This window comes from Drosophila kikkawai, chromosome 2L (genome assembly GCF_030179895.1).
Source record: "Drosophila kikkawai strain 14028-0561.14 chromosome 2L, DkikHiC1v2, whole genome shotgun sequence".
Classification (NCBI taxonomy): Eukaryota; Metazoa; Arthropoda; class Insecta; order Diptera; family Drosophilidae; genus Drosophila; species Drosophila kikkawai.
Window position 1 is genome coordinate 19,148,584 of NC_091728.1, and position 20,649 is coordinate 19,169,232.

The 20,649-nt window shown below is 39.7% G+C and overlaps 1 protein-coding gene and 1 non-coding gene across 2 annotated transcripts; both read left to right on the plus strand.

The window, feature by feature from the left end:
- Nucleotides 1-1,065: 1,065 nt before the first annotated feature.
- On the plus strand, nt 1,066-4,500 carry noc (no ocelli). The gene is made up of 2 exons (XM_017170760.3): nt 1,066-1,505; nt 2,101-4,500. The coding sequence occupies exons 1-2, from the start codon at nt 1,416-1,418 to the stop codon at nt 3,631-3,633; spliced, it is 1,623 nt and encodes a 540-aa protein (XP_017026249.1). The 5' UTR covers nt 1,066-1,415; the 3' UTR covers nt 3,634-4,500.
- Nucleotides 4,501-6,053: 1,553 nt separating this feature from the next.
- Nucleotides 6,054-6,125, plus strand: TRNAP-AGG (transfer RNA proline (anticodon AGG)). Its single transcript has one exon. It is a non-coding gene; the product is annotated as a tRNA-Pro (tRNA).
- Nucleotides 6,126-20,649: the final 14,524 nt, after the last annotated feature.

The window sequence follows — 20,649 nt, forward strand, 5'->3', positions numbered from 1 at the left end:
ATTTTCATGAAAATATCAATGCCGCTAAATACATAATTAATGAGGTTCGTGCAAAATACAAGTTAATAAATTAGGCCTGAGAAATAAGTGCTAACTGGAAAATGCAATCCGAAGGCGGCGATTAAAAATGCAGCGAAATTAACCAAGCCATTAAACTATTACCAACTTTCAAATCGCCGCAACACACACTCGCTCGACGTGTGTAGATTAATTAAGCCCCATACACCACACACATATGTACATACATGCGGGGAAACAGGAAAAATTGCTTGGAAAAACTTTTCGTCGCGACAACAAAACAACGATTTCCACTTAAACAGGAGCCACGAAAAATGGGGGAAAAAAGAGGGGAAAACCGACCGCAGAAGTTAATCGAAAAACGCTAAACAAAAGCCACAACAGCTGTGTGTGGGTGAGCGAGAGAGAGCGACGGGAGGGGGCGGCGAGCGACAAACAAATTAATTTTTATATGACATTAAAACGAGCGAAGCGAGGCGATGGAAATGGCTGAAGAGTGTGTTTAAGTGTTGAGTGGTTTGCTTTCCGAGCAACAAATCTCAGTGCGAAGACAATGAGGCCTCTGCCGCCGCGCTGCTCCGCTCTGCCCAGCTCTGCTGCTGTTGACAGCCCCATCAAGCAAAAGAGGCACAAAAGTCCCCGTCCCCCAAAAGAGAGAGAAAGAGCAGAGAGAGTGACATATGGGCTGCGAGGACAGAAATTAATGTGCCACTCCGACCCCACGGAGCGGCACTCTCCGGACTCAACTGTTGCTCTCGCAACGAGTGTTGCCGTGGTGCAGCCAGAGAGCGCGAGAGAGCGCCACTTCCTTTGGCACCCATTGCAGAGCGCATGCGATTGTGATTGGGCAAAAAGTACGCCATATTTGAAAATTATACGCAGGCTCTCTCGCTCGCACGCAGCAGGCGGCGCTCTTCTAGCGCACGGGTGCAGCGCTGCCAACCAGTTTTGAGCGAGCAAGAGAGCGGCAGCGCGGAGAGCATGGCCGCGAGAGAGCATCCGGCGCTTCGTTTCGAAGGCAGCTACGCCGACTGCGGCACTCAGTGAATTCAATTCGAATTTTGCCTTCGCCGTGTTCAGACGTGTTCGGAAAAGAAAAACCTGAAGCCCAACAAGCGCAAGCGGAGTGAAGAGAAAAACAAAACAAAGCAAAGCCAAACCAAACCCAAGTGAAAAGCGGTCAGTCACGAAGAGTGAAAAGTGAAATTCGGGCCCAAACACCATTTGGCCAGAAAGAAAAGTGCTCGCAGATCTCGTCTGCCCAAAACTAAAGTGACGCATTACGTATACGCAGTGCTTGGATTAAACGCGCGTTTGCCGTCGCATTTCTGTGGATTACCTTCGGCGGCAACGCATCTTTCGTGGATTACCCGTAGACCCAACCAGCGATCGCCGAAATGGTGGTTTTGGAGGGAGGCGGCGGCGTTGTTACCATTGGTAACAACCAGTACCTTCAGCCGGACTACTTGGCCCCGTTGCCAACAACGGTTAGTATTGAAAAAAAAAAAACAAAAATCATATCCCAGAAAATCGAGAGAAAATTATTTCTGAGTATTTAATAAAAAAATTAAATAAAAAATATAAGCTGATATCGAAAAATTAAAATAATGGAGACAACACTTAAGTTTTAGAATACTACAAAAAAATAAAAATAATCAGAAGAAAAACTTATGAAAGACAAACATATTTTTAAGAATCGAAAGAAAAGGAATATATATTGTTAAAATAATATTTTATCGATGTATTTCACAATTATTATTAATTTTGTTTAGAATTATTATTATTAATTTCTCAACTTGTATTGTCTTATTTAAAAATCAATTTAATATCAAATTAAAATATTCTGAAGGTATTTTTTATCAAAGTATTTAAATGTGAAGAGTGTTTAGATTCATTTACTTTCCACTATAAAGAACATTTCATGATTCGTAGGAATGGTGTTAAAAATATAATTTTAATAGATTAAAAAACAAATCAAAAAATAAGTTTCCATCGAAATAAATTAAATAAGGAGGAAATATTTGAGATATATATTTTTTGTAACCCTAACTTACCCCAAATTCTTCCCTTTTTATTTAACAGATGGATGCCAAGAAGAGTCCATTGGCTCTACTCGCACAGACCTGCTCCCAAATCGGAGCCGACTCGTCGGCTGTGAAACCGCTGCTGGCGATGGACAAGAACAAGACAAAGCCCGGAGCCTGCTCCTCGTCATCAAACTCGTCGAGCTCCTCGAGCAGCGCCGAAATTTCGGCAGCCAAGTCACCCTCCGGCCAGGCCAAGTCGCCCAAGTCCAGCACACCGATCAGTGCCACCGCCACCAGCGGGAGCACCATCGCACCCACCACTGGCGAGATCAAGCTGGCCTTCAAGCCCTACGAGACCAACGTGCTGAGCCACCAGAACCAGAACTCCTTCAAGAGCAGCTCCTCGCTGGAATCCTCCGCGGAGCCGACTCGCCCCAGCTCCAAGAACTCCTCGTCCGCACAGGAGCGCGTGCCGTCGCGCAGCAAGTCCAATGCCACGCCCACAGATGGCGGCAAGGCGGAGTCTAGTGGCCACGATTCGGCTAGCCGTAAGACTGTCTCCCCCTCGGGATCGGGATCATCGCAGCGCGGCGCCAGTCCCATTGTGCGCTCCGGAATGGAGGTGCTGAGCAACGCCAACGGCACCGCCCAGCATCCCAAGGAGATGAGCAGCATGGCGGCAGCTGCAGCGGCTGCGGCGGCTGCATACAAGGCTGCCGGTCCCTACGGCCTGAACCCCTTGTCCGCTCTCTGCTGCCCACCCGGTATGGAGCAGCACGCGAATCCCGCCTTCCGGCCGCCCTTTGCCGGCGGCTTCTCGCACCATCACGCTGCCATGCTGGCGGCTGCAGCCAACGGTGGCTATCCGGGCGGAGCTCCAGGCGGAGGACCGGCAGGTCAGCCGAATCCCTACATCAGCTACCAGAGGATAAAGACACCGGCCGGCGGTGAGGCCATAGTGCCCGTGTGCAAGGATCCATACTGCCCCGGGTGCCCCTACTCGGCGCACACGCAACAGATGCTGATGGGCGCTCCATGTCCTGCCGGCTGCACCCAGTGCGAGCACCAGAAGTACGGCCTGGCCATGGCCAGTGCGGCTGGACTGCCACCGGCGCATCCCTACTCACAGGCAGCGGCGCAGGCCGCAGCCAACGCGGCAGCTGCCCGCTCTGCGCCCTACGTCTGCAGTTGGGTGGTGGGCGACGCCTACTGTGGCAAGCGGTTCCAGACCTCCGACGAGCTCTTCTCCCACCTACGCACCCACACCGGCAACCTGTCCGACCCGGCGGCTGCCGCTGCGGCCCTGGCCCAGTCGCAAGCCCAGTCTCTGCTGGGCACGCTATTCCCGCCGTCTGCCCTGCGCGCCGGATACCCCACGCCGCCCTTGAGCCCCATGTCTGCGGCGGCTGCAGCGGCCCGGTATCACCCGTACGCCAAGCCACCGCCAGGAGCTCTGGCCGGAGGACCGTCGCCGTTTGGAGCCGGTGGAGCCTTCAATCCGGCAGCAGCGGCTGCGGCGGCTGCTTTGGGACCCTACTACTCGCCTTACGCTATGTACGGCCAGCGGATGGGAGCAGCCCACCAGTAGGAGTGGGAGCAGCGACAGCACTAGCGTTAGATACCAAAAAGGAGGCACAGTGGAGATAGGACAACCGGAGGAAATGACCCCATTTGAGATAATTTCAAAGAAAAGAGAACAAAAAACAAAATGATTGCAAAGGCTGACACATCTCTGGCTTTTGCGCTATTCTGTGATACTAAACTGTAGTTTAAAGAGCGCTAGTTACACTTAAGTTCAACACGAAAATCGTCAACCACCTAAAAAATAGTAGCCAGCCGCAAAATAGCAGATCACTTTTTATTCTAACCCTTAATGTCTACAATAATCACTTTGCAAGGACACAGTTGCGACTGAAGGAGGCGCGGTTTATTCACTTTTATTTGTTCTCAAAGTTCAACCAAAGTTCTTAAGTCTTAGCCAGGACAACACGTTTGATGACTTCCAATTCTGTTGATGAAAAATCCATTGCTGAGATGTTGAAACATTGTTTTAGTTTTAGTTTCGCTATTAACTATTCTTACCATTATCTACAAGCATACAACCAACAAACAATTAAAATAAAATGTTCTTTAAGTCAACTTATAAGTACAGTAAGCATGATAAAAATATTTGTAATAACAAATCAATCATAAAAAAGAGAAAAACAAACAAAAAAATTAATAAATACAGAAAATAAAAATGAATATTTCATATAATTATGTACTGTGTGTAAATTCTATATAGATATTAAATTAGATTTGCTATTTACTCCTTGATGTACGCAAAAGCCACAACACGATCTACACAAGAAGCCACAGATATCAAAGAACACGAAAAGTAATTTAAACTAAACGGAAACACATTCGTATGAAATCGAAATATACAAGCAGAAAAAAATCCAATTTTGAAAATATACATTTAAATCTTTAATTAAGGGAAATTTTCTTTCAGCGAGGAAACTTAAGGGTCGTTTCTTCAAAAATGTTGCCGTTCTTCTGATCAAGATATTTTCCTAACTTGTTGAATTTTTTTTAATATTTGTAATGAAAGCCGTGAACCTTATCGCTTGGAAATTGCTCCAGGAAAAAACTCAACTGAGGAATTAGGGTTCAAGAACCTGTGCTTTTTTAAAACCTAATAAAATAATTCAGTTTTGAGAGATTGATTAGATATTATTCACAATATAAAATATAAACGCCTGCTGGTTTCAGTTCAAGCGGCATTCAATTGGTATTCATCGCCTGGAATTCGGCCTAAAAAATCAAACTAAAGCTTAATTTGAATTTGAATTTCACGAGTGTGGCGTGGATTGGGCAAGCCTTAATAAAACAGTCGCCAGCGACAGCCATAAAACACCCGGGCTGAAAATTAAAAATCAATAAAAATCACATTTGTACAAACAAAGTATGTGGACGAAATCAATTGCCATTCAATGAGCGGCTCAAATAAGCAATGCATATACACTCACACACTCGGAAAATATATAAATGTGCTGACAAAGCGAAATGACAAACTTTATTCAGAGACAATATGCTTCAAAAATATCAAAATCCGAACCAAACGACTCGACAACTCAGTAACGGCCACAGCAACAACAATAACAATGGCCAAATCAATGGCGATATTTCGAGTGTATCTCATAAATAAATTAATTGTGACAATATTCAATTGATTTGATTTGAAATTATCGCATTTAGCTGTCAAACGGTCAACGCTCAGCGCTTTTTTCAATTGTTTCAATTTCCAGCACAATCTTTCTATATTGGTTTTCATTCACCCTTCGATCCACTTCAATGTTTTTTCTGATTCGATTTCGATTCTATGTGACCGTCAATATCACTTGGCCCTATTACTGATGTGGGAATATGTAGCGGTACATATGTACTGGATATTTCATATATAATATTCTAATATATATTATATCTGTCTTATAAATTAAAATGTTGTTGTATCTGTTTAAAAAACCATATATTTAAATGCTAAAATATATTGCAAAAACTATTTTCCAGTACCAAGCCCTTTTCGACCCCATTAAATTTGTTGATGATTATTAATAACTTTTTGATTCCCCTCACAATTCCGCCAACAGCGTCGTTTGTTTGTCGCTCTGATTGTCTGTTTGCAGCCTTTGTGTTGTTGCTGCCGCCGCTGATCCAAATTGAATTCATTTACATGCATCATATTTCTTTGTTTTGCTCCGCTGTCCATGTTAAACAATTTGTTTTGATGTCAACACTAGCCCGGCGTCTCCAAACAGCAGCAGCAGCACCAGCACCAATAACAACAACGACGGAAAACCGAAAAACAAGAAACTCGGCAACTTTTTGTTAAAAATAGACAAGCTCTGATTGTATAGGCACAGCTGCTGGAGTGGGGACTATGGCAGAGGCAGAGTGAATGTGGAGACCGCTGACTCTAGAGATCTTGTCCCGCACTCAAGTTGGCTCTTCGGCGGCGGCCATCCAACTGGCTCGTTGGTCTAGGGGTATGATTTCCGCTTAGGGTGCGGGAGGTCCCGGGTTCAAATCCCGGACGAGCCCAAGAGAATTAATTTTTTTTTCATAAATAAAATAAGAGCTTCGTATTTTAAGAGTAAAATACATTTTTTTCAAGTAAAATGTCTTAGAAATACCATTTTTTAAAGTAGTTTCATAAATTAGTTTAGCTTTAAGCAAAATAAATACATTTCTTTTAACGTAAATTTATTAAATAGATAAATATTATTGCCCAGAAATAAGTTTTCAAAGTATCAAGGCCCGTATACTTATTGGTCTTATAAGAGCCAGACACTCGACCTATCAGGTGTTGAGTCATTATTAATAATAAAGTACAAGAATCGGGTTGTTTTAAGCCATAAATATAAATATATATATGACAAGGCTTAAATGCTGGCAAAAACTTTTATGGCATCTTGTGACTTTGGGCTAGCCCCTGCCTTAATTTATGGCCCAATGAAAATTAATTCTAATCAAAAGTTGTGATTTTCTAGAAGGGATTTTCCATATGCCTTTGTGAGGATTAAAGTTGTTGACGAATCTGTATATATTTGTGGTTGATTTTTTATTTAGTTTTAAGAAATTCGAATAAATCCATTTCTAAATTTAACCTAACAGACCCCTCGCACATGTCTAGAACAAATTAACTTAAAATAAGGGTATATACAACTTTTACTTGCCTCGACATATTTGATTAGATTTTGAATCTCATTCCTTATTTTGTCGAAATTGATTGGCTTTTTATTTATTAGCCCCGAGAGCTGACAAGTGGTCGCGATTATTGCCATAAGGTTTTTAAAATCACATTTATTGGCCCAGGCCGTATAAAGAGATGTTAAAGATTAAACGACACGAAGAGCTTGTGTAAAAATTTACGATCAAAATAGAAAAATGTGAAAATATCGCAAGACCGTCTATAGTATAAATAGTATATTAATGATATTTTATACTCTTGAGTTTGTTTCTTTTTTTTTTTCGAAAGAACAATGTTTTCGCTGAATCGGCCAATCGCCCATAAATAATATATTTTTAGATGACTGAGATTGCGCGAGGATTATTTGTGGCCCTATATAATGTCGACAGCTGTTCTGTGCAGTGATTTCGCTTGGCGAGTTGATATAGAATTGCACTGACAAGTTGACGTTTAAGATTTGTTGATTTATTTGCGGACCAGCTAATGATTTATGAAGTGTCGCTTGAGATTAGTGAGTGAATGGGTCCTTGGGGTTAGACCAGATTGGCCGTTATATAAGCTGATAATGCTGGCTATTATTCATGGCCACCAAATGGGAATTTAAAACATCGCTATGAACCGAAAGCAAATGAAATTAATTATTATAAATATTATTAATTAATAATTAAATGACTACTGATTGCGTTACTCAACTTGCTAAAATGAGAATGCGATAGTTTGAAATATATTCAAGCGAATCCTGTTCATCTTCCTGTCTTTATAATACCTTTAATTATGTAATTTATATATACATTTTATTTTCATTTCCTTAGATGAAGATCGCAAGAAAGCCGTCTAAAAATATATAAAACTTGTTGCCACTGCATTCCAGACCCAAAGAGTTTTATGACTTCTTCTAATAGGTGGCGAGACCCGCTCGCATGTCGCCATAAATTAAGCAGCAACAGCAGCTGACTGATGCCGGGGCTGTCGTCTGAGCTAATTAACAGTTTTGTTATAAATTACACCGAAAGCCATTACAATTTTTCGTATTCCCAGCTCCGGTTGCCTGCTGCTCCCAGGCCCCTGGCGACACACCCATTTGGGGCGTCAATCATGCGTAAACTGACACAGATGTGACATCCAGCGGGGGCCCACTGTGCGCCAGGAAGGCCAGCGGATACATTTGTATCTCCGCGTTGTGCCCACTGTCAACTGTCAACTCCTTAATAATTTTCCGTAGTCTTGTTACTTTTCTGTGAAATTCACGCCCCCGCTGGGAGACGGTCCCGAGGCCCTCTGCCCTCTTCCCATCCCTCTGGCCTCGCCCTCCAATCCACTCCATCTCGCATGCTGTGTTGTGACATTGTTGCCGCTGTTGGCCTGTTTTGTTTTAATATTTATGGCTTCCTCGTGTCATTTTCATAATGTTGCGTTTGACACTTTCCCTCTGGGCTCCACCACTCAGCCAGAAAAAAAAAAAAACATAAACGTAAAGACCTAACCAAATCACACATCCCATTCACATTCCATATTATCTTACATTATATGGGCGGTCGGTCGGCAGGGATCGCCTGCCTTCCGCTCACTTTCGGTTTCCATTTTGCATCGCTGCCTCTTTTGTTAATTTTGTGTAAAATGTTTTTGAAAATGACATTTGTAGCTGACACGACGACAACTGTCAGCAGGCACTCGGTGGCGGGATTTATTTTTGGTTTCGAGTTAGGAGGTGCAAACAAGAAGATGCAAATACCGAACGAGATTGGGTTGGTACTGGAAGGTGATGAAAGATGGGTACTTCATTTTAAGATCTTAATGTATCCTGCAATGATTTTTCTTAACTCTTACTGTTTTTATTTGAATTTCTCTAAGCCGTTTCTAACCGTATAACTATTGTTTTAATATTCAAAAATCCCTCAAAATGTTTCGTTATTTTCAGAAGTATTTTTAACGTTTTTTTCAGCAAATTGCAAAATATGTAAGCCCACGCCCCATTCAACCATAAATTTGAACAGGGAAACAGGGAATAAAATATGATATGACTAAAGTAAAAAATAATACACACGTTCCCTCGCACTTATCTCATACAAATAAAAATATATACGATGAAAAAAAATATATATTAAGTCGCGTTGAGAATTTATGGCCCTGCAAGGCCTTCCAACTGAAGCCGCGGCATAAATACTTCAGCTGTGATTATTATTGCACCCGGGCTAGCCACCCAGAGAAATACCAGGCCTGTGCTGAAAACTAGCGGAAACAACTGGAAAGCGACAGAAATAAAATACCTTGAGCCAAGTCGATTTTGTTGTGGAACACTTCAAAGGCCACCGCGGTCGCTATGAATTTTTTCGGGGAGCTTGGCGCTAATATATTATTGATAGATATATCAGTGATATATGTATGCGACACTGGTCAGTGGAGGGCTTTGCTTGGTAGATTGTAAATAACCAAAAAAAAACAAAGAAGTACCGAAAATCTGGATGGGTTCTCTAGTAATTTATAGAGACTGTGACATGTTGTGGTCTGATTTGGTAAATCAAGTTGCTGGCAGAATAGGATTTGTTGATAAACAAATCGGAAAATGATACTGATTTTCCTGTTAATGAATTTTCTTGTTTTTCTGTCTGTTTTGATTATTCATTAATAATGTCTAAACAAAAGCACTAACTTAATAGGGAATATATTTTCAGAATTCTAATGATAAATATAGGGTATAATTATTTTCTATATTTTATATAGATGGATTTTGTATACCATTACTCACGATATTACTGGCGACAGTAACGTTCTTGGATATGTTTGCCTTTGCCATTCCTGTAGAGAGAGTTTAAGCCCTACCTGGACTAGTTTCCATATCCACCCTTATACCCTATACACTCAGAAATAAGCTCTCCGGTGAAGCCTCAACAGGGCATATATATTTCATGCCCTGTCAAGATAAGCGATAGGCTAAAGCCGCCTGTTAAGTGTGATATAGTCAGAAGTTGCTAAATATGGGCTTGACCTGCTGCTGTTGATGGTACTGCTTTGGCTGTTGCTGTTGCTGTTGCTGTTCCTGCTGTCCGATGGCCACATTATTAAGCCAATTCAGCGGCTGCAGATAAATAAATAAAATTTGAAACATTGCCGCAACAATAAAAGGCGACAGTACACGATTTATTAAACGGAGCGGCTGCCGTTGCCTGTTGGTCCAAATGAAGAGGCAAAACAACAGCAACATCGAGGAGCGAACAGCAGCAGCTGCCACCGTGTTGTTGCTCACATTACTCTTTTTGGACAGAGGGAAACCGACAGCAGATACAAAGATACAGATATATTCGCTATATAGAAACACACACAATACTTGAGGTTGAGGCCAAAATGACTAATGACCAGCAATTATCAAGCGATAAAAGGCACAGAGAGCCAGCAGCGGCGGCAGCACCAACAACAAACATAATTTATTATTGTTTTAAACATTTGTGTTTTGCGCTCAAACGAGATACATTTGTCTCCTCCATGCCGCTTGGAAACCTTTTTTTCTGGCTTTTGTTCATTAAGACAATATTAAAAAGAAAGAAAGAATGAAGAAAAATCAAGCAAAATCAAAGAAGAATCGCCTTACATATTTATATAAATATAGGCAATATAGCATATGTAAATTCTACCCTTTATTCCTCCTCCATGGCATAACTTTTTAGCATATGTATCCATGGTCTTGTGTGTCTGCAACTTGTAATTAGTTGGAGCTTTTTTTTTTGCCTTTTTTACTGCCTTTCGAGTGTTAAATTTGTGTCGGCTACCAGAATTGTTGGCGGCAAAAGGCAGAAGCCGCCGGAGAACAGACAACAATAATAAACTTGAAGATTCATGAAAGCGGCCAAAAGGAAAATAAACAGTCAACGAGACGTAAATTTAAGACTTTCAGTATTTCATTTCTTTTGTTTCTGGACTCCTCTATAACTTTCAGACCACTAACACCAGCCACCTATACGAAAATACACTAATTTGCATATGTATTTTTTGTGAAATTTAAAATTAATGAATTTTGTTGTACGTTTTACGAAATTATGTAGTAAAATTTTAATTATTAAGCTTACTTTTTAGGAATACTGCATCGTTTATATTATTTTTAAGCTCTTGTACTTTATTATTGTTTTTATTTGTATTTACCATTATTAAATTTTATAGTTTTTTTTAAAGGAAGGGTATTAAAAAAGAGGTTCCAAGATCTTGGCTCGGTTGTTGTGGCGTTGGTTTCGTTGTAAATGTAAATTGGTGGAAATTAAAAATATATTTATGGCTTAAGTGGTAATAAATTATGTTTCTTGTTAAAATTCTATTGTTTCAGAGCTGCAGAGTTTGCTGTTTCAGGCTTTCTTTTTTTTCCCTCCCTAATTTATATTTTTTGCCTATAAGCTTTTATTGTTTTGAGTAAATTAATTATGAAGGGTAGGAAACATATTTTTTATTTCAATAGAATTAGTATGCCTTTATTTACAGTATTCCATTTTTTTGAATTAGAAATTGTGATAGCTCATCGTCTTAGAAAACATTCAACAATCCTATTGGTAGCTCAAAACGCATTAAATTCTCTAACAAAATTATTAAATAAAATCCATAAAATAGGAAAACCCGATTAGAAATATAATTTTTAGATTATTGATTCCTCCGGACAACCCAACTATAAATCTCTTGTCACACTTGTGATAGTTTATTAACTTGACACTTTGTCGCCCCACAACAGCGGGAAGAGACAAACAGCAAACGAGATTACTTTGTCTGTTTCCGTTGGCATTTTTTTGTGGGCGCTCGGAATGGAATTGATTTCATAACGACACAATTATGTTGGTCTAATCTAAATGGAGAGCAATTAAAATGGAAATTTATGGCCCCAGTGTGCCACATACTCAGCGAGTTCAAGAGCCCGGGCCTGGACGGCTGTCATCAGCTTATTATATTTTATAGAACTTTACAGCTCTTACTGATTCGAGTGATAATTTCTTTCGATAGGCAATTAAAAATTTGTTTAACTAACGAGTCTCACAATTTTATATTGTTGTCCTAGTACTTTAGGAGCTCTTAAAAATACTTTGTGCTGTGTTTTCTAAGCACTTTCATAATAAACAATAGACGTCACATGCAACGTCTGCGGGTGTTTCTTTTAAAAACACGACAATCATCAGCCAGGAGGTAAATTAAAACAATAGTATTACTGGAAGTTGGCTACTTGGCTTCTGAGGCAAAGATAATAAACAACATTTGGGGGGGTGTTTGGAAAAGAAAACGACGCAGGAAAACAAGATAAAACATTCTGTTGGGTCTCGTGATTGTCGTGCCGCCCCATGACAAGGTCTTTCGTTCTCGAATTAGAGTGGAATCTGTCTAAATTTAGTAGTCATCTGATTAGTCGGTCTCCCCTGCCATTTAGATAGCGTATGTTAATACGTTAAGAAATATAAGGCAGTCTAGATTTGCCAGATTTGTGGAAGATGAAACGAGAGCGGAACTTTAATGCAGCATTATATCAGTAGTCTTAGGCTGTTATTGTTTGCAGATCTTGGCCATTCTTATCACTACATTTTATGGCATTTTGTTTGCTTATTTGACTTGGCAAGTCTTTATTAAATTCCGAGATACGTAACATAGTTTATTTTTATGGTAGAGTTTTTTATAACTATAATAATGCTTTATTAACAAATTATTTGTGGCTCTATAGTGGAAGAATATTTTATATTAAATTTAATAAATCAAATATATTATATATTAGTGTTTTTTTTTTTTTTAATAATATTTGATTTGATTTCATTTAATTTAAATTGTATTTTTGGTCTTCAACTGGTCTTCATTATACTAATTATTCATATTGTAAGAAAAATGTTAAGCAAAACACAGTAGTAGCTTGAAAAGGCATTAAAGTCATACCCAACCAAAGTCGGCGGTCACTCGGAGCTGTCAGTTATTGCCGCCCACCTTTTTGGCCAACCATCCCGAGACCGTCCTCCACTCTGACAGTGGCTCTCTACTCTTGGCCATTTAATCACAGTATTAACTCTTTTGCTGAGCCGCCTGTCACTCATGTCGCTGGTTGTGGGGCAGACGTCGATGTTATAAACACTACTGTCTTCCAACTGTCAAGTTGCTCTAAGTTTTTGAGCGCAAAATAAAAGCCGACTTGACAGCTGAACGGTCGACCAACTCATGTTGATGATGATGATTATTATGTATTTTTGCCGTTTCTTCATTTTGCCGCCCAATGACACACTTACACTTAAACAAAAAGCTGTTTAAACCTAAGGAAAATCAGGTTATTATTATTTATAATTATTATAAAATGAATAATTCCTTTGTAGTTTACAGGGATCCTGTAATATGTTAGAGGAAATATAATTGTCTTAAGGAAAATAGGTTTTATTCAAAATATTTGTTATACCCATAAATTGTTCTCAGTGCTTGGCGACTTGGACTGAGACACAGACACAGGCCAAACACACACAGAGTCGCCCAGGCACATTCGTTTAGGCTTTTAAACGCTTAGGTCGTCTTATATTGGACTTAACGCGCTGCCCGATGCCAAAAGCCAACTGTTGGACAGCTGAAGACGCCTCAGTTCCATGGCGGCAACGTCTGCGGCGGCGGCGGCGGCGAAACTTGAAATGAATTTGGACGCGCCTCGGATAATGAAAACGAAACGAGGCGCGCGCGCGCTCCACAAAACGGAGAAAATGGATAAAAAAAAGCACCGAAAAAGTCAAATAAAATCCCAGCCGACACAAAGAATAAAAACGTCAAAAGTGATTTTGCTCCGCGGTCAAGCAGTGAAATCAAAAAGTGCCGCCGTCCCATCAGCAACTGCCCCTCGATGCCCCTTAAAAAAAGGCGGTATGCGGCTGGCCAGTGTCCACTGTTAACTGTTTTGTACAAGCTGATGAGCTTTAGAGCGCTTTTTGGGGGATTTTGTCATTTCTTGCTTGAGTTTTTTGTTTCCTCTTTTTCTTTTTGGGGCCTTTGCCATTTTTGGGAGGTGGTATTTTTACAGTGTTGAGGTTTTTCTTTCGAAGTTTTTGCTTATTTGGTCTCACAGTTTTCTCACAGTGAATACAGTTACTTGTCAGTACAGTGACTCAAAATAAAGTTGGCTGAAAATATGAAATCTTAAAGCGATTATCCATATATGTTTAAATTGATTTTTATACCCTTGCAGGGTATTATAATTTCAGTCAGAAGTTTGCAACGCAGTGAAGGAGACGTTTCCGACCCTATAAACCATATATATTCTTGATCAGCATCAACAGGGGAATCTTTCTAGATATGTCAGGAAGAAATCGATTTTTTGGCCATTTTTGCAAAATTTTATAAGGGGTTACATCATTAAAATTTTTGATTTTGATAAAAAATTGAATTTTCAAAATTTTTAAATGAAGTATGCAGATTTATTAACTGTAGAAAATCTTGCACAGAAAATTAAATTAATGCTCTTTTGGCCGAGTTATGATATTTTTAATTTAAAAAAAATTAAGAAGTTTTTTTATATAAAAAATCCGATTTTATAATACAAAATAATATTTTTCTAAGTCAAGGAATCATTTTCGACCCCATAAACCATATATATTCTTGATCAGCATTAACATGCGAATCTTTCTAGACATGTAAATAAGAAATCGGTTTTTTTTGCCATTTTTACGAAATTTGATAAGGGGTTACATCATTAAAATTAGCAAAAATGGCCAAAAATTTTGATTTCTTAAAATTTTAAATTCGGTATGCAGTTTTTTTAAATTTATAAAAACTAACACAAAACTGCTTTCCGAATCGAAATTAATGCATTTTTGGTTTAGTTATGATAAATTTTAATTGTTACCTGCAAGGGTATACAAACTTTGGCTGGCCAAAGTTAGCTTTCTTTCTTGTTTAATATAGCGATACCTGTGTCATAAGTAAATTGTAAATAATTTCTGTTTTGTTTTGAAAATAATTTAATTTTAATATTGGCAAAAATATATTATTTTAAGCAAACTAAAATTAGCCTACAGGCTTTACCCATTAATAAATACAAGTTTTCTCAGCTGAGAAATTTCAATTTGCTTCCCATGCAATGAAATCGGGTTAAGGCCTGGTCGCTCTCACCACGCAAAAAGTGCAGGCAGGCAGGCCTTTCCATCGCCCTCGTCTTGCCAAATGCGAACACAACAAAAATTGTTTATAAATTATTGATTAAATGACAATGCGGTGCCAGAATTTGATTTATGGCCCGGCAGAGAGACACGCAAGCGACTGACTGTGCGAAAGAGTGTGAGAGCGCATTGAAAAATTATTAAGCAAACAATAAAAGATGGCCGCCGTCCCCCGCCGAACGATTTATGACAGCAAATTAAATGCGAGAAGGAGCTCCATGGAATGCGTGGCCAAAGTTACACAACAGCCGAAAAAAACATGGGGAGATGGGCGGTGGGGCAGCCTCTGTATAGTCGCTTGGTTTAATTAATTTATCATTGGACAAAGGCGAAACAAAAGTGACATCAAGTCACTCATCAATCACCAATTACGAAATGAAAAAGCGGGAAAAACTTTGCCAATAGATTAACGCTGAAATGGAGCCACTGTCTTGCAGGGTTTCGGGTTTCATTGGAGTTACCATCAATTAGCGAGCTTAACTTTGTTGACTTATCATCCGCTCAAAAAATTGTTTTAAATGCCGGGCATTAAAAAGGCACTTCAATATAATACTCTTCAGTTTCACTCTCGGACATATTTGTGTAAAAATAATTCATTAAAATAATCTCTGCTGTTTTAATTATGGAAATTTGTTTCCCGCACCGGGTGACAATCTTATCACTTCGAAAATGGAGGGCTTAACTTAAAGAACTTGTTAAACCAAATTTGCTTGGGACTTAGGGACAAGATCAATGGTACTAATGGAATATTTTCAGTTTAAAAGTTCCCCCATGAATTGGAAGTAAATCCTACTTACATCCTTTAAGAACCCAAACCGATTGAAGTTTTTGTTATCAAGTTTTTGAAATTGTCTGACATAAACAGAATGACGTTATCAACGACGGAGGTCTTATAGGTTTCACCACAAACTGAAGCTTTTGATAACTTTGGTAAGTACAGTTAACCTAACCTTACTTAACTGGGCTCAAAGTAACCTCAACAGTCAGAGGAATAATAATATTAACACACTGAGTAACTAAGCACGAGGTGAGTTCTACCTCTTAATTAAGATGGAAATTCATAGCTGAAAAGGTTAACATACCTGATCTGGGTCCTTTCGTGTTAAAGTGTTTTTTGTTCCCACTTCAGATCCGCCATACCCTTATCTACCATAACATTGATTTATAATCCCAGTCTCCCATGCTTGTGAGGGACAAACAGAGCCAAAGTAAGAAGTATCCGTCGTATATAAAACGTAAAATAGATTTACAGCGTACATCATCTGTCGGAGGCGAGGTGTAAATACCGGGATTATGCTGCTACCAAAGCTACTGGGCTCTGAGCAAATAGGAATCAGAGGCAACCACTTTCGTAACCCCATCATCTGCTGGAACAACTGTGCCAATATTTGCCAAACATTCAGCTCTCCGGGCGATATGATATGAGTATGTTGGGTCGAGCTCCTTAAACTTGTGCCTTTCTGTATTGTTTATCAAGTGTAACACGCTGTGTCTCTATTTGCTTTCCAACACTCGGTGTCTGACCAAAGTTGATTACAAATCCCACTCCACTCTTGACACACAATGGCTGAGAGAGAGAGAATTACGATCGCCGGGTCTTGCGGTATCTCGGCTTACCCGTAATTTCCAGTTTTCCTGATTTCACTTTTTATTTGTATATTTTATTTAATTTTTTGTTGGCTTGCTTAAATAAGTGGATATAAATCTGGATGTCAGGCCGGTGGTAGGGAGTTGATTTACACCGAATAATGCGCATTTTTCTCGTGTTTAACAGACTTAATGTCTGTTTATGAGTCCAGGGCGAGATCTGGGCGCTGTTCGTTCGGGTGTCGCCGCGCCATAAAATATATTAACAAACTGATTTATTGCATTTTGATAACCTCTCACTGGGTCGGGCCACTGCCTCCACAAGCTGTCTCCGACTAGGAACAGTCGCCGGTCCTCGGACCTCGATCGAGCGGAATAGATTCGAGCACAACTGTGCGAAATGACAAGCGGTTTCAGGCGAAGAAGAGCGCTCTTTATAATTGCCTTGGTAATTTATGGCCCGCCTTTATATACAGGCACACGGGAGAGTGTGTCTTTAATGATTTTGTTTACAAACGGATTCGTTTTATTTATTATTATTATTTGCGTTTCTGGAATATGTGTACCCTTGCAAAAGGTATCCTTTGTTTGGTTGCTTCTTCAATATAAGCAGCACAATTTAATTTAATATTTAGAACATAATAAACTTTATTGTATAACTTGTAGTTTTCTTCTTAGTTCTTATCGCACACAACCGTTTGCTTTCACTTGTCTCAAGATTTGCCTTTTTCATATTTTTTTGTGTCAAAATATTTACGCATACACATTTCGAAGACTAGAAGAATGATGGAGGGCGACTTTGGTGATAGATAATCCAAGCACTCGACATTTGACGCAATCTGCAAAGTTTGTTCACGTGTGACAAGGTTAATTTTTATTCATAAATGAAACTGATAATGCTCGAGTGTAGTGTGTACTTATGAAATAATACTCGTGATTGAGAATGACAGACAGGCAGATTGACAGGGCGACAGTTGCCACAGAGAGATAATAGAATATATTTGTACAGGGGAAGAACCGATTAAAATTTTAACATGCATTTTTGGTTAAGAATATGATAAATATAAAACAGAAAGGTAAAAGTTCTGGGTTCCTTAATTTAAAAAAGAAAACAAATAAATAAAACTCATAACCAATGATTTACTCTAAAAGATATTGTATCTTATTTTGTAATTTATAAATAAACGTATAACAAATCTATACTGCAATGTAAGATCGAAACAGTATACGTTTCGGTTAATCCCTGTAAAAGTTCTTATATAATTTAAGGGAAAAAACTTTGATTTACCGAGTACCTCCCGAGAATATCTTTCTTACTTATTTAAACCGTATATTTGCTACTTTTGTATATTAAAGGCTTAGTGACAAATCTTTTTTATAAGCTGGTGCGACCTAAATCTTAGCTAAAAACTCTTTTCATCACACCATCAACCCTAAGAAAAACGAAAAGATCTTTATAATAAGTGGAGTGACATATGCACATATATAGGAATGAAACAGCCCCACCTTCTGTTGGCTTTCAGTCATTGAGTCATTTACATATTTGCCAACAAAATGTCAGCCATAAAATATAAACTAAAGCAACTGTGTGAAGAGCGGAACCGGCGCGAAGTCAGAGCCCGAGAAAAAGCTGGGAAGATAAATGAAGGCGCAGCTGCTGCGGCTACATCAACGCTAATTGCTTTGTGCATCTTACAGATACACGAGCAGAGCGGCGACAGAGACTGAGATACACGGGGCGCGAAGACTCGAAGATATATACGAAATCATAATTCATATTTCTCCTTCTTTCGCTTCGTTGTCGTATCTTTGGCGGACTGGTGATCTGTGTGACAGGGACGGGGACGGATAAGCTGTCGGACGGCACGAAGGGGGAGCAGAAATGTCAAAATGCATTAACATTTAATTGAGGCTAATTTAAGGCGAAATATTTCGCTTGGCGTATATGAAAATTTATTCGTCTCATTTCGGTTGGAACTGCTCACGGCTCTTCTTTGGTTCTTTTGCTTTCATTAGCTTTCTGCGCAGAGAAACAAATTTACATAAATTTTAAAAATATTTTGTTAAATAATTTAAAAATCAAATAACTGAGAAATGGTAATAAAAAAAGAAAATCTTGAACTTAAATATACTACATAAATTATCTAGTAATTATTGTGGTTAGATCTTATTTTTTCCTGTGTATTTTTGGCCTCTTGACAGACGCGGATATGTTTGAGAAATGAGTGCATTTTGTAAAAATGTCACATTACATTTAATTTATGCAACGTCAACGCTGAAAACCACTCTTGGATCTGTGTCTTTTGTGTGCCTTTCCTGCCGCTCCTTGCACTGAAAGTGTTGCATGAAATTGCTTAGAATGGTGATGATGATATTGCTCACTAGTTTCTTATATATTTCGAGCTTAAGTCCAATACAATTATAGCAGAGAAATAAATGAAAATATTTATTTAAAGATATATTTTTAGATATCTTTTTTAAACTCCAAACTCCGCGTACCGTATTCTCCCATCTTAGCACCATATATATTCTACAAAGAAAATTAATCTCAATCTTAAAACTTCAGCTATCAATCACTCGTCTGGCAGAAGAACGTCCTCAACGAACTCCACCCCGGCCAGTGACAAAATTTGACAGGAAACTTGGCAGGAGGTCGTGTGCCGCCCCACTCGAGGAGTGTAAGTGGATATATAGACTTGGGTCTGGACTGTGGACCACCAGCTGCCAGGATCGAGCTGCGGCTGTCAAGCTTTTAACCCAAAAACGTTGTGGACGAATTGATTTTGCTCCTCTCAGCAGGACTCTGAGCCAGCTGACACTGGCAGGCGGTCCGGTGAGCTGTGTTGCCCTAATAGCTTATTTGTAGCCAAATATATATACTGAAAAATATAATGTATAATTTTATAGTTAATTATTATATATTTTATTATTTATAACTATTTATATTTATATATTTTACCATATAAAGTCATGACTTTTAAAGTTTTTGTATAACTCAGAGCTTGATATTGCTCAGCAGCTTCTGGCTATATATAATTTTCCTCAGATGTCAGCACTACCGTCGAGTCAGGCAAAGGCGTCAACTACCTTGGACTTGTCACTGATAGCCGCTGGTGGTAGTGGTGGTGGAGGAACTGGATCTGCTGGCCGGGAGTGCTGACTACGCCCAGCAGCTAAACAAAGTTTGAATTGACTTTGTTAACTCGACTGGCGGGCTCAAGTGGTAGATACTTAGGCCCGTGCATGCCGTCTATGAGGCCTGCTGTGAAATCTGCAAATTGCCGTGTCATTATTTGTTAGCATCAAACCGAAGCCCGACCAGAATGGCAGCGACGCCCCCTGGCAAACCTCAACCCCAACCCCTCGCCCTCCGCAAACACATTGTGCTCGGCGTCAGAAAGTGTAATTGGCAGCCCGCCCGCCCGACTGTGGATTGGTTCGGGATCGGAATCGGAGTCGGACTTGGAACAGGACTCGAAATCGGGGTGTAACCCACTGTCGGCTTACACACTCAAGTCAAGCGTCCGAGCGAGCCGGCTCTCTGAGCTCAAGCGAGCTGGAACCGAGCTGCCGGCAGACAGTTGGTAACTGTCAGTGGGCATGTTCGACTTGACAGCATAATATTACAAATCCCTGCCGAAAGCAGACAGTAACGATGACAGGACGGCCAGCCGGCAAACGCAACGCAACGGGGCAAAAGGCAAAAAGGACAACCGCAAAGCAGAGAGTCAGACACAGACAGAGCAGGACGCAGGGCGACAGGAAGAAGGCGAGGGAAAATGGCAATCGAGAAAATAAACCATAAAAAGGCATATTTTATTCCTCAGGTAAAATGTCAGACTAGGGGAAATCATTTTACCCCAAAACGGTACGTGGTTAGCCAAAAATTGTGTAGCAATTGCCCTTTCTAGTCGTGAAATCGAATTAACCATGTCAGGGGTTTCGTCCTTGAGTAATATGACAAACAAATTTACTTGATTATACATACTTCATTCCAATGTCAATTTTTACAAAGGAAGGTCATTTAATAATATTTCATTATATAATTTTTTATATAGAGAAATTATTTCTGCCTCTTGGAACCACTTAAAGAAACTCTTTTTAATCGAGTTTGTATTAAGTTCAATTAACCATCAGATCTACTTTTTCCTCG

Excerpts from the sequence above, each read along its gene's own strand:
- noc (XM_017170760.3), top strand. The coding sequence starts at position 1,416 with ATGGTGGTTTTGGAGGGAGGCGGCGGCGTTGTTACCATTGGTAACAAC. Across the intron at positions 1,506-2,100 it reads TGGCCCCGTTGCCAACAACG|ATGGATGCCAAGAAGAGTCC; the intron begins GTTAGTATTGAA and ends TTTATTTAACAG.